The sequence below is a fragment of the Rhinolophus ferrumequinum genome, chromosome 4 (genome assembly GCF_004115265.2).
Source record: "Rhinolophus ferrumequinum isolate MPI-CBG mRhiFer1 chromosome 4, mRhiFer1_v1.p, whole genome shotgun sequence".
Taxonomy (NCBI): Eukaryota; Metazoa; Chordata; class Mammalia; order Chiroptera; family Rhinolophidae; genus Rhinolophus; species Rhinolophus ferrumequinum.
This window is the reverse complement of record NC_046287.1, coordinates 41,604,297-41,618,926: the sequence shown is the minus strand read 5'-3', so window position 1 is coordinate 41,618,926 and position 14,630 is coordinate 41,604,297. Positions and strand designations below refer to the sequence as shown.

At 38.3% G+C, this 14,630-nt stretch overlaps 1 protein-coding gene across 1 annotated transcript in view; it reads left to right on the top strand.

Annotated features, from left to right (window-relative positions):
• Positions 1 to 14,630, top strand: part of ABCC4 (ATP binding cassette subfamily C member 4) — a 237,160-nt gene that overhangs the window by 210,437 nt on the left and 12,093 nt on the right. The window contains exons 28-30 of the mRNA XM_033104819.1: positions 2,002 to 2,174; positions 2,607 to 2,712; positions 14,373 to 14,507. Coding sequence (XP_032960710.1) covers positions 2,002 to 2,174; positions 2,607 to 2,712; positions 14,373 to 14,507 — 414 coding nt within the window. The remainder of the gene's footprint in view (positions 1 to 2,001; positions 2,175 to 2,606; positions 2,713 to 14,372; positions 14,508 to 14,630) is intronic.

Here is a 14,630-nt window from a genome sequence, read left to right as displayed (position 1 = left end):
TTTCATTCTCATAACCATCCCTGATTTTTAAATGAAGACAGAGTCTCAGAAAACAGTGTTTTCCAAAACACATGTTCATTGTTTTTCATCTCACAACCCTTACTCCTCATCAGGCAGATATGGACAACCTGAACGAGGGTCAAAACCAAATTACTGATGAAATATTATATCATCTGAGTTAGGCAGATGTGAGATTTTTTTGTCAAAGCCTGGATGTCAGTCTTCAGATAGACCAGTTTGCATACAGAAGTGTTACCAAAGTCAGCTCCTCAGGATCAAGACCTTGCCACTATCATACTTTTGATCAGTCCCATCGCCTGGGGCATAGAGCTATGAATATGTGTCATAAAAAGAATGCTTAGTAAGCCCTCTTCCTTGTCATGGAGGGGGCGTTGACTAAGTAGACATACTCCATTTTAGAATTTTCAGTACAAGGACTTGGACCACAATTCAGATCTTACACTTTAGATGTTGTATACCTTTCATGGTAATGCTAAGTACCAATGCCATATTTAATCCTGACTCAGAATTTTAGTTTGTTAGGATTTGACTTCCATAATGAACACAACTTGAGATCACATTCATAAGAAGTGCTTCAGCGTTTAGGATATCGTGAAAACATTGCCTACTTACCTTTGTTGTTTTGTTATTTAACATTGTAATTCTGTGTCCCTGCTTATCGGCCATCACTCAACTCATCAATCTGTTCATTTCTTAATTTGAAAAGTATTTACTTTTTCTTCTTTAACTCTCAAGTGTAGCCTGAGTTTGGTTCTTGCTCCATAAAATCTGGGCAAAATAGTCATTGAACTAAGTTCTACCATCCTGTATAGTTTCAGATTATCTTTGGTGATTAAGAGTTTTTGTTTTTAATGTACAATGATTATAATTTTTTCAAGAGAGGTTAATATAGGCACCATCTATCACCACAGTCTGGGGGAAATAAGATGTTATGTTGTGCCCTGTTTTTCATGAGTTTTCATTCACTAAAAAATATTTATGAGATTGAAGTAAATACACTTGACTGGTCAAGCAATATGGGATTAAATTTGGGAAAGAACCATCACTAAAATCGACTCCAAATTTACTAATATATGAAATGCAGTTTGCCAATGTATGAATTTGTATTTTTTTTTAACTTTAAAACCTTCCAAAAGGGCAAGGTAGTTATAAGTTTATCTTTAGAGAGCCATACTTCCTGTAATCATTAAAAAGAAAAAAAAAAAGTTTCCTTTTAGTGTATTAACTACTTTGCAAAATATATTTTTGGGAAACTTGATTCAACCATAAAGATCCTTTTAACTTTTCTGTTTAGACTTCACTGGGAGATATGGCTTCATTTTTTGAGAGACTTACTTAACTAATCCCTCGGGGGGTTCCTAGTTGATATATGTGCCAGCAATGGGGAGACACTGAGATTATTTCTTTTCACCAACTTTATTGAGGTATAATTTACATACCAGAAAATTTCCCCCTTGTAAGTGTGACTCAGTAATGTTGGTAAATCACCACAGTCCAATTTTAGAACATTTCTGTCTCCCCCAAAATTTCCCTGTGTCCATTCTCAGTTAACCTTCCAGTCGCTAGACAACCACTGTTCTGCTTTTTGTCTCTACAAATTCCTGTAGTTAACTTTCAACTAAAAATTAAGAAGGAACATTATACATTTTTTTATATTTTACCTTGAGAATAATTTTAGTTAGCATACTGTATATGTCTTAATGAAATTGGCACGACATGAATAGACTGTGCCTACTGATGGCAACCAAGAAGAATCTTGATTCCCATTGAGTTTATGCTCTTAAGTCAATATTTCTATCCTGAGTTGACTCGACCATCCTTCTCCGTGAACATTAAATAGAAGTAACTCTCCCTGGTGTGTGACCATCCACGGAAAATACAGAGGTTCCCAGGATTTCAAAGCTCTAATATGTAGGAAGCTTGTCTACTGCAGTAGTTTGTTTAGGGGAAAAAAAACAAATCTTCTTTCTACATACATAGGTACAACTTAAAGAAGCCATCGAAGATCTTCCCGGTAAAATGGATACTGAATTAGCAGAATCCGGATCAAACTTCAGTGTTGGACAGAGACAGCTGGTATGCCTTGCCAGGGCTATTCTCAAGAAAAATCGGATATTGATAATTGATGAAGCAACAGCAAATGTGGATCCAAGGTACAGAGCTGAGTTCCATGTAATCCTGAATCCAAGTTTTAAATGTGATAAAATAAGAAACATTTACTGAAGCTGAAAAATTTTTCTAAGTGCTCTCTTTGCTCCAAAGATATCTGTTTGATAATATTAATTCTGGCAAACAGAAAGAAACCAAAACATGTTATACAGCGTTAATTATGATATTATTAGACATCCTAAGAGAACTAGATTCCTAAATTTAACTCCTCATAGTTTCAAGCAATTTAAAGGGAAGAATATCTTCCATTGTTTTATGAAAAATAGTAAATGTCTAAATAGACTTTATACTTAGTTTTTAAAGAACAAAACCAGGCTTAAAATACTGATTTTTAAAAACGTTATAAAAATATCATGTGATCTTTTTAAGTCTTAAGTTTGTCTTCACTGAACTAAACTCAACTTCTTTGATTCCAGAACTGATGAGTTAATACAAAAAAAAATCCGTGAGAAATTTGCCCAGTGCACTGTGCTAACCATTGCACACAGGTTGAACACCATTATCGACAGCGACAAGATTATGGTAAGAACTTCGCCTGTGGAATTCCAGTTGTTTCCATTAATGTTCAATTTTCAACTTATGCTGTCTTTGGAAGCTTGATAGAAACCTCTAATAAGTTAATATCCTGTTAATTTTCTTTGCATTCCTGACAATAACTCAGATACTTCATTACATATTCAGAATGTGGTATTAAATAATATATCCAGTAATTTTGTATTTTCATACTAATAGCTTTAAGATGGCCAACCATGAAAATATTCCAAATCCAAGCTAAGGCTTCATATTACAGGGTGATAGAACATAGTCATTTTTTTCTGTGTCACAGTTGTTTTAGCATTTTGGATTCCCATAATCAAAAATTTAGTCTTCCATCTGGACTGCCAGGAGGTTGTAGGGTAAGGTTGCAGAATTTCTCAGCGGTTGGAACATTCACAAGATGCGTTTCAGAGGGAGTCTATGAGAAGAAAGGGCCTAGTCAGAAAAACTATGCATTTCAACAGAAAGGATTTGATATAGGAAATTTGTTACATAGACTTGGAGGGCTGGGAAAGTGAAAGGAAACACTGGGGTAATAATTTTAGGAAGCAGCTACCGTGCCCTGGGACAGATCTCCAGACCTAGGAACTCTAAGGAAAGCTCCTAAAGAGTCAGTGTTCAGACCTCCAAACGGGCAGTTGGGGGGGGGGGGGCACTGCCCAGCTGATGGTCATATGTGATGGAGGGAGCAGGATGATGCTGGTTTTCAATGTGCTAACAGAAGATGGAGGCGGGAGCCAGGTCCCACTGCTGGGATGATGTTGGTGTGGCCGACAGAAACCAGGTAGACCATTTGCTGTGTCCCACCTTCAGTCTCCCCTGGTGCCCCCGACTGGAAGAACCTAACAAACAGCCAGCTGGCCAAAGAGCCTCTGAAATGTGGTTTGTAGAGACCCAGTCCCAGCATCACAGATGAGAGTGTAGAAAGAAAGGTAGATCTGGGACCGAGAGATGGTAGATAAACAGCCAGCAAGTCTCTTACACAGGAGATCCAAGTACTGCACACATGGCAGATTCTAAACTTTGGTTAGGACTCGGCATATGTCTAGTATCTTCTGTCCAGGTTTGATTGGCTTTCTCCCTTAGTAATTCAGTCTTTTCCTTCCTTTATTTCCCTTCTCCTTCCCTCCCTTTTCTCCCTCTCTTCTCATTCCTCCTTTCTTTTTCTTTTTCCTCTGTTACTTGCTCAGTTTCAATAAATCTTAGAATGTGGTTTTATAAAATGAAAAGGAAATCATCCCTCAAAGGAAAAATCTTTGGCTGAAAATAAGCCCAAAGAATATAATTTTTTTCACGCTAACCCCAGCCTGTGGCAATGGACAGATTTTCATCCATCTTGTGGATGCTGACTCTTGTCACTAGACAGCACAGTATCCAGTGATGCTCTGATTAGTAATGAAGAAGTAAATACTGGTAGATAAAGAAGGCCTGTGTGGTGCATGACAGGCAGCAAGTGGAGTTAACCAGTGATTTTTTTATGGTCCATACAAAACAGGTTAAACGATCAGTAATAAACGATCACTAATATCCAAACTTCCTTATGTCCAGTGGTAATGGAGCTGTCTCTTTTGATTTCTTGGGTGATTTCTGGAATATTACCTCCTGCCCTAACTCACATGCATTGTCAGAGGGATCACCAACAGGGTCATTGAGAAGATGCTCGACTGTCAGCATTGAAGTAGTGCCTTTAGCCTTGTCACTCCGCAGAGCTGCACATGTGCAGGAATGAGCTCTGGTGAGGCATACCATAGGAGTGGGGCATTTCCACCCCAAATGGTGCTTTAGGCTTCAAGCAGTGCCTCTGGGCGAGCACATTGCAGCAGGAGACAGACCACTCCAGCACACTTTTGTGAGTGACTTTGTGACTTTCCAAGATTACAGGACAGTGACTTACTGGATTCCATAAACATTGTTTAGCATTCTTAGTCCTTCATTTTGTCTTCTTGAATTGGAAGATCACCTTTCATTTCTGCTTTTCGCCTGTTACTTTGTTGTTCTCATCTCTAGTGTTATATTTCATAGACTGTCCACCAGACCATCCTACTTCCACAATAAATGAATGATGCTAAGAAATTTACCTGTTTCAAGCACGTTGGCTGGCTTTAGATGTCGCAGCAGAAAGATGGCTTCGTCTCCAGCCTAGTTGGGGGTCCGTTCAAATAAAATCTTTGCTCCTAAATGTACCATATAGATTTCTTTTTGGTTTTTGGTATTGCAACACTGATGGTAGAAGCTTCCTTTTATTATACAGAGGGTGCCAAAAAAATATATACACATTTTTTTTAATAAAAGTTCATTGGGGTGACAGTTGTTAGTAAAGTTACCTAGATTTCAAGTGTACAATTCTGTATTACATCGTCTATAAATCCCATTGTGTGTTCACCACCCAGAGTCAGTTCTCCTTCCATCACCATATATTTGATCCCCGTACCCTCATCTACCGTCTGCCTCCCCCCTTACCCTCTGGTAACCGCTAAACTATTGTCTGTGTCTATGAGTTTTTGTTTCTCATTTGTTTGTCTTGTTCTTTTGTTGGTTTTGGTTTATATACCACATATCAGTGAAATCATATGGTTCTCTGCTTTTTCTGTCTGACTTATTTCGCTTAGCATTATAATCTCAAGATCCATCCATGTTGTCACAAATAGTCCTATTTCATCTTTTCTTACCACCGAATAGTATTCCATTGTGTATATATACCACAACTGCTTTATCCATTCATCTATTGAAGGACATTTTGGTTGTTTCCATGTCTTGGCCACCATAAATAAAGCTGCAGTGAACGTTGGAGCACACGTGTCTTTATGAATAAATGTTTTCAGATTTTTTGGGTAGATACCCAGGAGAGGGATTGCTGGGTCATACGGTAATTCTATTCGTAGTTGTTTGAGGAACCTCCACACTGCCTTCCATAGCAGCTGCACCAGTCTGCATTCCCACCAACAGTGTGTGAGGATTCCTTTTTCTCCACAGCCTCTCCAACACTTGTTACTATTTGTTTTATTGATGATAGCCATTCTAACTGGGGCGAGGTGATATCTCATTGTGGTTTTTATTTGCATTTCTCTGATGATTAGTGATGAGCATTTTTTCATATGTCTATTTGCCATTTGTATGTCATCTTTGGAGAAATGTCTCTTCAGGTCCTCTGCCCATTTTTCAATTGGGTTGTTTGTTTTTTGTTGTTGAGTTGCATGAGTTCCTTGTATATTTTGGATATTAGCCCCCTATCGGAGGCACTGTTTGCAAAATCTTCTCTCATTCAGTTGATTGATTCTTTATTTTGCTGATGGTTTCTTTTGCTGTGCAGAAGCTTTTAAGTTTGTTATAGTCCCATTCATTTATTTTAGCTTTTACTTCCCTTGCCTTTGGAGTCAAATTCATAAAATGCTCTTTGATCCCAAGGTCCATAAGTTTAGTACCTATGCTTTCTTCTGTGCAATTTATTGTTTCAGGTCTTATTCTTAAGTCTTTGTTCAATTTTGAATTAATTTTGGTACATGGTTACAGATAGCAGTCCAGTTTCATTCTTTTGCACGTGGTTTTCCAATTCCCCCAACACCATTTATTGAAAAGGTCGTCTTTTCTCCATTGTATGTTTTTTGCTTCTTTGTCAAAAATTATCTGTCCATATTTATGTGGTTTTATTTCTGAGTTCTCAATTCAATTCCATTGGTCTATTTGTCTGTTTTTCTGCCATTACCATGCTGGTTTGATTATTGTTACCCTGTAGTACAAGCTAAAGTCAGGGAGTGTGATACCTCCAGCATTGTTATTTTTTCTTAAGATTGCTTTGGCTATGCGGGGTCTTTTGTGGTTCCAAACAAATCTGATGATTTTTTGTTCTATTTCTTTAAAAAATGCCATTGGGATTTTGATGGGGATTGCATTAAATCTGTATATTGCTTTGGGTAATATGGCCATTTTAACTATGTTGATTCTTCCAATCCATGAGCATGGAATGTCTTTGCATTTCTTTATGTCTTCTTCAGTTTCTTTTAAAAAGAAACTACTGTCTTGCAGTTTTCAGCATATAGGTCTTTCACATCCTTGGTTAAGTTTATTCCTAGGTATTTTATTCTTTTTGCTGCAATTGCAAAAGGAATTGTTTTTTGTATTTCTTTTTCTGAGATTTCATTGTTAGTATATAGGAATGCAATGGACTTTTGTACGTTGCTTTTGTAGCCGGCAGCTTTACTGTATTCGTTGATTGTTTCTAATAGCTTTTTGGTGGAGTCTTTAGGGTTTTCTATATATAGCATCATGTCATCTGCAAAGAGTGACAGTTTAACTTCTTCATTCCCAATTTGGATACCTGTTATTTCTTTCTCTTGCCTGATTGCTCTGGCGAGGACTTCCAACACTATGTTGAAAAGCAGAGGTGATAGGGGACAGCCCTGTTGTGTTCCTGAACGTAGAGCAAAGGGCTTCAGTTTTTCACCAACAATTATGAGATTAACTGAGGGCTTGTCATATATGGCCTTTATTATGTTAAGGTATTTTCCTTCTATACCTATTTTATTAAGTGTTTTAATCATATATACACATTTTAAGAAAGGAAAAAACTCTATTAAAATTGTAATACTCAACATATACCGATAACAAATGATGAATACAAGTTATGTATAAACATTTTTTTGGCACCCCAGTATAATACTTAGAAATACTTTTACCTTGGAATGTATGGTCAGTTAGGGGAACAGCAAGGAAGGACAAAATTTGGCAAAATTGTTAGCTCGTCACTCCTAAATCTTATCCTGGATGTCCAGTTCATGAGTATCCCCTTAACCAATCAGTTTTGTTGCTATTATCAAAGTGTGTTCATTTGTTTAATGCTATACTTATCAGTATTTCCTAGTAAATTTTGAGAACATCAAGTTTTTCTCTCTTGATCAGTGTCTTTGTTCAAATCCTTAATGTGGTTTTACAAAGTAATCTATAGCTCGGCCCCTCCCACCTTTCTAGCCTTGTCCCATTCTGCGTTCTCTCTTTCCTCTGTAGTTAAAAACTGCGTTGATTGTCTTCCAGTTCTCCAAAGGTGGTATTCACTCACTTTTACAATTGTGCCCTCTCTCCCCACTGGTTGTTGGTGGCTTAGACTGAGGTGCTAGCAGTGGAGGTGGTGAGATGGTTGGATTTGGGGTAGATATTGAAGTAGAGCCAAGCAGACTGTGTGACGCATTGAACATGGGATATGTGGGAAGAGAAAGAAGTCAGTACTGGTTTCTAGGTGTAAGACCAGAGCATGTGGGTGAATGGGGAAGACTGAGCGAGAAGTTGAGTTAGAAAAGGGAAATGCAAGGGTTCTCTTTAGAGTGTGTTACCTTTGCAATGACTGACCTTGTTTTCTGGGGTGGACCTTGCATTTCCACACGGAGCTGCCTTCCTAATTCCAACTCCAGTTTTGGGAGACCTTCATTGTCGAACTCCCTGACTATGAGGTGATCGGTGGTGTCATAGGGAGGTCCCACCAGGAGATGTAAATTTGGCCACTTATTTTCATCTTGGTCGGAGTTGGTTTCTGTTGCTGACTTCTTTATAGGGAATGGCAGAATCAGACATCATGGGACTCGAGAGACATACATACATTCCCTACCTTCAGAGCTGAGTTACACCCCAGGTATAAACCTCATATTTTATTTTAGAGCTTCTGATGAACAATTGGCTTTCAGTTTGGCAAAATGCCGTAAATAATGTTCTTTCTCAAACTTTGAACTTTTGAAGACATTTGTTTTTCTCGCTTGCTTTGGAAATACTTATTTCCTTTCTAGGAAATAAATGATTTGTTCTGTTACTCTGAAGGCTTTAAGGGCATAAAGACAAGTCAATCAGCTACAATGCCCAGTACTTCAGAGGGTGGGTGGCCCAGCCTGGGGAGTGGCTGGGGAAGTGACAGATTCTAATGAAGGGCATAACCAACAGTGTTGTCGTCATAAAGTCGTGTAAATGCAAGTGCTTAAGGTGTAATAATTACATTGTGTTGTACTGGTTAATACTTCTGCATAAAGACGATGGATATGGTTCTGTTTACTGTAAGTAAGTCAAACAAAAGGCTTGTTGGGAAACAACTGTGACCTAATTAATAGCTTTGTTTATGTGTTGGCTCTCCAAAGGGATTTATCGTTTTGGTTCATTAAGCGTCATTAATGTGTGAGGCTTAGGATTCTATTTTACAAAGATGTTCTCTCAATTTTAACTTTATTAAACATGATGTAGGTGTAATGACAGCTAATTTAATCTTCCTCGTTTGCTCAGTTGCCACAAAACAGTGGAGCAAGACAGACACATTAGAAATCCTTTCTCTAATACTCACCATATCTCTGTATTAAAGACAGCTTCTTCCCTGTAGTTTTTAGAATTAGCTGGTTACTTGTGACCTGTTTTCAGCCAATTGCACAGCTTTTTGCTCCAATCCCTGCACACTCCAGTCTTTATAACACCCTGGACCTTCCCTAGTAGCGTGAGCAAAAGAAGCTTGTGAAAATCTGCAGCTTCCCTAACAATATTGTTGCCTGTGTTCAAAGTTTGCACTGTCAGCATTTAGAGAATTCTTTGGGAATGAATTCTGGAGAACTGAAACCAGGGCTAAGAAACTCAGATTCCACCTCTTCTGTTTTATAGGTAATCTTATGACTTTATAACCTTTACCTTTCTCCCTAAACTCAAACCTCTTTTTAGTCGAGTTTTTACCCAGACAAATCAAAACTAGAAACTGTTTTAACATGCCTACCTGGAAAAGCACAAAAACAACTCAAACATAACTAGAGTTTTATTTAAATTCTATTTTTCGCCTTCATGGAACTTTTCTTTAATAAGCCTACATGGCCACAGTTAGAACGTTGCAGAAGAGAAAAGCTCCTTCAAAAATAGACCAAGAGATTTTATTCACGTTCAGGAGGGAAAAATAACTAATATATAGAAAGTACAATCTGAGAGAAGAAATATTTTATGGGAGGGAGGCTTATCTACAGTAGTAGGAGCTTTAGGGGAGCAGCTGTGGAGGTCATTGTGACCTAGTCTTCATCCTCCCCAGGTGAGAAGAAGGACTTACCACTTCAGTACCTAAGAAAGAATTTTGAGAATACTTGCCCAGTATCTTGCCACAGAGAAAAATCTCAGGCACCCATTTTACCAATCGAGGGGCCCAACTTCCAAGATTGGATACCTGTTCCTGTGCCCCTTTGTCACCTGGCAGCCAAAAACAGACCTCTGACACTCAGATCTTGCCCCTTCCTGCTCTGCTTGGTGTTAAGTGGGACCTACCTTTATTGCTGGTCACCATATTGAAAGCGGTTCCAGGTATCTCTTTTTTATTGTCAGGCTTTTCCTCCACCCTGAACTGTCCCCACCTTTCCTTGCAGCCACCCAACTATCACTGTTGGCATCCCATCAAATAATTAAAAAGGATTAAATCATTTTGCAATGCATCCATTTATTTTTTTGTATCTAGGACAGCTACCTGGAATATTTGCAGATATACAGGCCGGATAAACACACCTTCATTAGCTTATGTAACTGACTGACTCATCCAGCATAAGGTGTTTTTCCTTCGCCTACTAGAGAGCAGCAAGTGATGTGAGGGTGTTCCTGGACAGATCCCGGGGCCGAGGGAATGTTATCACGTTAACTTAAATGTGTGGTTTAGTTTACAGTCTAACGTGGGTCATAGGAAGTGGGAGGCATAACAGGAGATTTCAGGAGGCTTCTCTTAGATATGGAGGATATTAAAATACAAATTCAAGATTATACCCACTTATCTGTACAAAAGGAAAACTAGGAGTTGCTTGAAGTATGCTTATTCTAAAAGATCTAGAATCTTTGATCAAATCAGTACCTGCAAAGACTAAGTGGGTAAAATGCTCTTCCTGGCCTTTTTTTCCGTCTGATCCCAACGCAGCCCTTGTACACCTGGCGTTAGTGTCGGCCGCACTGTACCTCCCTCCTCCCAGCACTGCCTCCTCTCGGACTGTCCCTTCTCTTCTTTCTCTTTTCTGGTATTTGATATACATGAGTTTCAAGCCTCCATACTCAGCCCTGGTCTCTCGCTTCCTCATTTTTCCCTCTCCCTCTTGCCCACAGCCATCATCCTGAGGCCTGGGGTCTCCAAGGCGGTATCCCTGATCCTATAATTCCTACATCCCACTGTTGTAGCCAACTAGACTTTTTTCCTCCTTGATCTCAACCTGTCGTCTTACCAGACTGTACACCGATCAGTCACCCAATCATGCCCTGAATTTAGTTTCCTTTGTATTTAACTTTCAGCCGACATGTTTTGGGTGCAATGTCATGTACAATGTCAGGGCCTAGAGATACCACAGTGACCCTGGGAAACCACGTGACTCTGCCTGTAAGGAGTTGACAGGCTCGCCTTCAGCCCTCTTGGCCCATGTCATTCCTGTATCTGGAATGACCACTCCCCCCACCTACCTCCCTTTCTGTATCTTCAAGTCATCCATTCTTTAAGGCCCAGTTCACTGCTCTCTCTCTTTCTTGAAGTTCGTCTTCAGCACCTCTGGCCAGAAGCCATCTCTCCCGCTGCTAACCTCCTGGGTGTGCTGTTTTTCTTGCATTGGAGACACTTGAGGATTTTTTTCTCTCTCTTCTTTTAGTATCGGCTCCTTAAAGGCAGAGACTATGACTTACATATCTTTGCCCATCCCACAGCATCTAGCATAATGACACGAATGCAGTTAAGTATGCAATAAATGGTTGCTGAATAAATTCAGGAATTAATGAAAGTTTTCTTAAATTTCCCTCAAATGTGTTTTGGCCATGTGTTACTTGCTCTTGATTAATCTTGGTAGTTGAACAAAATCGGTTTTCTTTTTCTGTGAGTATATTCCAGGCACACAGTAAATAATTTGAGCCTCAAGTGTAATAAAATTGCGGTGGAAAGCAGACAGAGGAAGTGTTTATGCTTCTAGGCATATTTTCTTAAATTATACAAAGTTAATATAAGATAGTACCCATATGGAAAGGTCTCTTAGAAAATTAAATGTTAAAATTCTCATCTCTCTTATTTTACTCCTGATAATAAACAGTATCTTTTTCTGGGTACTCACATGGAGCGGAAAGAATATGGGTTCATACCTGGGTTCGAATCTCAGCTCTTCCATCCACTGATTCTGCGGCCTCAGTCAAGTTATTTAACTTAACTGCACTTCAGTTTTCATCTCTGGCTGTGAGTTTCTTGACAAACTGTGTCTTGCTCATCTTTGAATCTCCCATTCCTAGAACAGTGCTTTGGTAATAGATATTCACTTAATACTTACTGGATGGATGGATGGATGGAAGGAAATTATGTACTGTGTCTACTCTAGTTTCAGAATCAACAGTTATGACTATAAAGCATATGGCACAGTGAATGCTCAACCCATAGCTATTTTTATTTTCCTTTTCAAATCCAGAAGACTGCTGTTTTCATTTTGGGGTGATTTTATGTGTACTCCTATGGTAGCTGTACTCTTATTATGTGGCATCTGTATGCCAGGGCATCTCATCTCTCAAATCTTGTGAATTCATCCATGTAGGGCTATACTAATGTAGTTTATTTTAAGATACTGTATTTTGTTTTAGTGCAAGTCAAAAGAGTATTAAAGAGGTATATTTATTTACCTCTTTTTAAAGTGTTATCTTACAGAAGTTAAAATTTAACTTCTAATAAATTATCAAGCATTATAGCAAATTAAATTACCACAGTTCTCTCACTGCCCCCCCCAAATTGAAAAAAACCCTTATAAAATATAATGCACAGCCATTACATTGCTAATACTTACAAGGTTCAAAATAAACTCGACCAAAATTATCTGGCATTTATATTGTTAATCCTATTGCTTCTTGAGAACATTCATTTTTTTCTGGCTCTACCTTTTTAGATACTGGTCAATTCTGAGAACTACTCATCTCAATGCATTCACGTGTTTTCAGGCAATAATGCAAGAAAATTGACAGCTTTGTTATTCACTCAAATTTGAATAGATAGAGAAAGTTGGACAGAACAAAATATTAGTAATACCTCCATTATAAATTATGTAAAGTCTTTGTAGTCAGAGAACCCCTTTCTCACCAACTCTGAAGTGGTAATTTTTAAAAGTTTACTTGTCGCTTTGCAGCATATAAAGTTTTTCATTGTATGGAATCATTTGATTCATTTATTTACTTAGCTTTCAGCATGGGAGAGACCTGTATTTTAAAATTGCAATTTCTCTTTTTCTTCAACATCAGGAGTGGTTATGCTCTATAATGCTATGCTTAAGTAAAATTACACATTCAGGGCATCTAAATTGTCATGCCAAATTATAGGACATTTTAATTATTATGTGGATGTGACAGATTCAATTATTCTTCAACTCTTTTGAGAAAACTGCCCTTAGCAGTGATTCACAGTAGTAAACAAAAGATTAACCAGAAAATGCCCTTTATGAGAGACTCAATAAATGTTTCAGATTAAATACCATGGGACAGAATTAACTGTAATACCTAGATGTGGAAAAACAACCTGTGTTCTGTTTAGATTTTTCAGCACATTCTCTTAAGATAAATTTACTTTTAATATGGCCTAAATGAAGAACTAAGTACCACTTAACATCAGAACTGTTTGTCTTGGTGCATCATTTGAGCCAATTGTTTCAGATTCGTTTTTTCTCTCTGAAGCCATTAACCAAAGCCACTAATAAGTAAAAATGCAGAGTTAAGAGTCCCTTCTTTTCCCTTTCAATTTCCAGTGGACATATTAATGAGCAATAAAATGGCTGGAAATCAGGCAGCTGAAGAAAGAGGAAAAAGGAGCAAGGAAAGATAATTGTGAAAATAGATATTCAGATCCTTAGTGATTCAGATTGGGCTGCCCCTGTATGCTGTGCCGGCCGTGATCAATGGAATTTGGAGCTCAATTTCTTAATTGCTTCTTTAGTCTTATCCAAAGAGAAAATTGGTTTTCTAGAGATTTCTTCTGTGCAGAGCAATTATGCTAAAGCTGCTTAGGTAGCAGCTTTTTTAGCCAGCCTTTCACTCTCAGAATAATAAACCACAACCAAAGCCAACTTCAAGATGCACCTTAATCTCACTGACAAGGATTTTGTCCCCCTTACCCCGTGACATATTCCAGGACCCTAAAGAAATTCCGGAAGCATTTACTTCTTTTCCAAATATTGCTCAGATTCTGTCAGACCAGCTCAGCAATTAATTTGCTGTCAGGTCATTGCCATCTGGTTTGTATGACATTACCTTACTTTTTAGATAAATTGGGTTTGATTTTCTTAAATCAAGAAATTTCCCAACTCTGAATGTATGTATAAATAGCCCTAAATGCTCAGAGTCTGAGAGCTAAAAGCACTAACTAATGATAACGCAGAATGCCCTTGGCAGAATATAAAATGCCACAGGATTGCTGAGTGCCCATAATCATAGTCTAAAACTTTCGTTTTCTTCCTTTCCTATAACATTATAATAATAAAAGGTCGGGTTAGGCCTTTGTCTGCCTAGTAAAACAGGGTAATCAAACCATTTAAACACCCGCCAGGCTTACCACCCAAATAGATTTTATCTATTCTTTCTCTCCTGCCCCTTTCCGAAATATTGTCTGAGTTATAATATGTTACTGCAAAACATTGTAGGCTAATGGGTTTCTTTCTGCTGATTAACAGGTTTTGGATTCAGGAAGATTGAAAGAATATGATGAGCCATATGTTTTGCTGCAAGATAAAGAGAGCCTATTTTACAAGATGGTGCAACAACTAGGCAAGGCAGAAGCTGCTGCCCTCACTGAAACAGCAAAACAGGTGAGCCCGCCACAAGGAGTTGTAATTAACGTCGTCTCAACAGTCCACTCCTCACAATCTGGCACCGGGGGTTCGGTAACAAGCACTCTGTGCCCTTTTCAATTATAAGCCTCCAGAGACAAA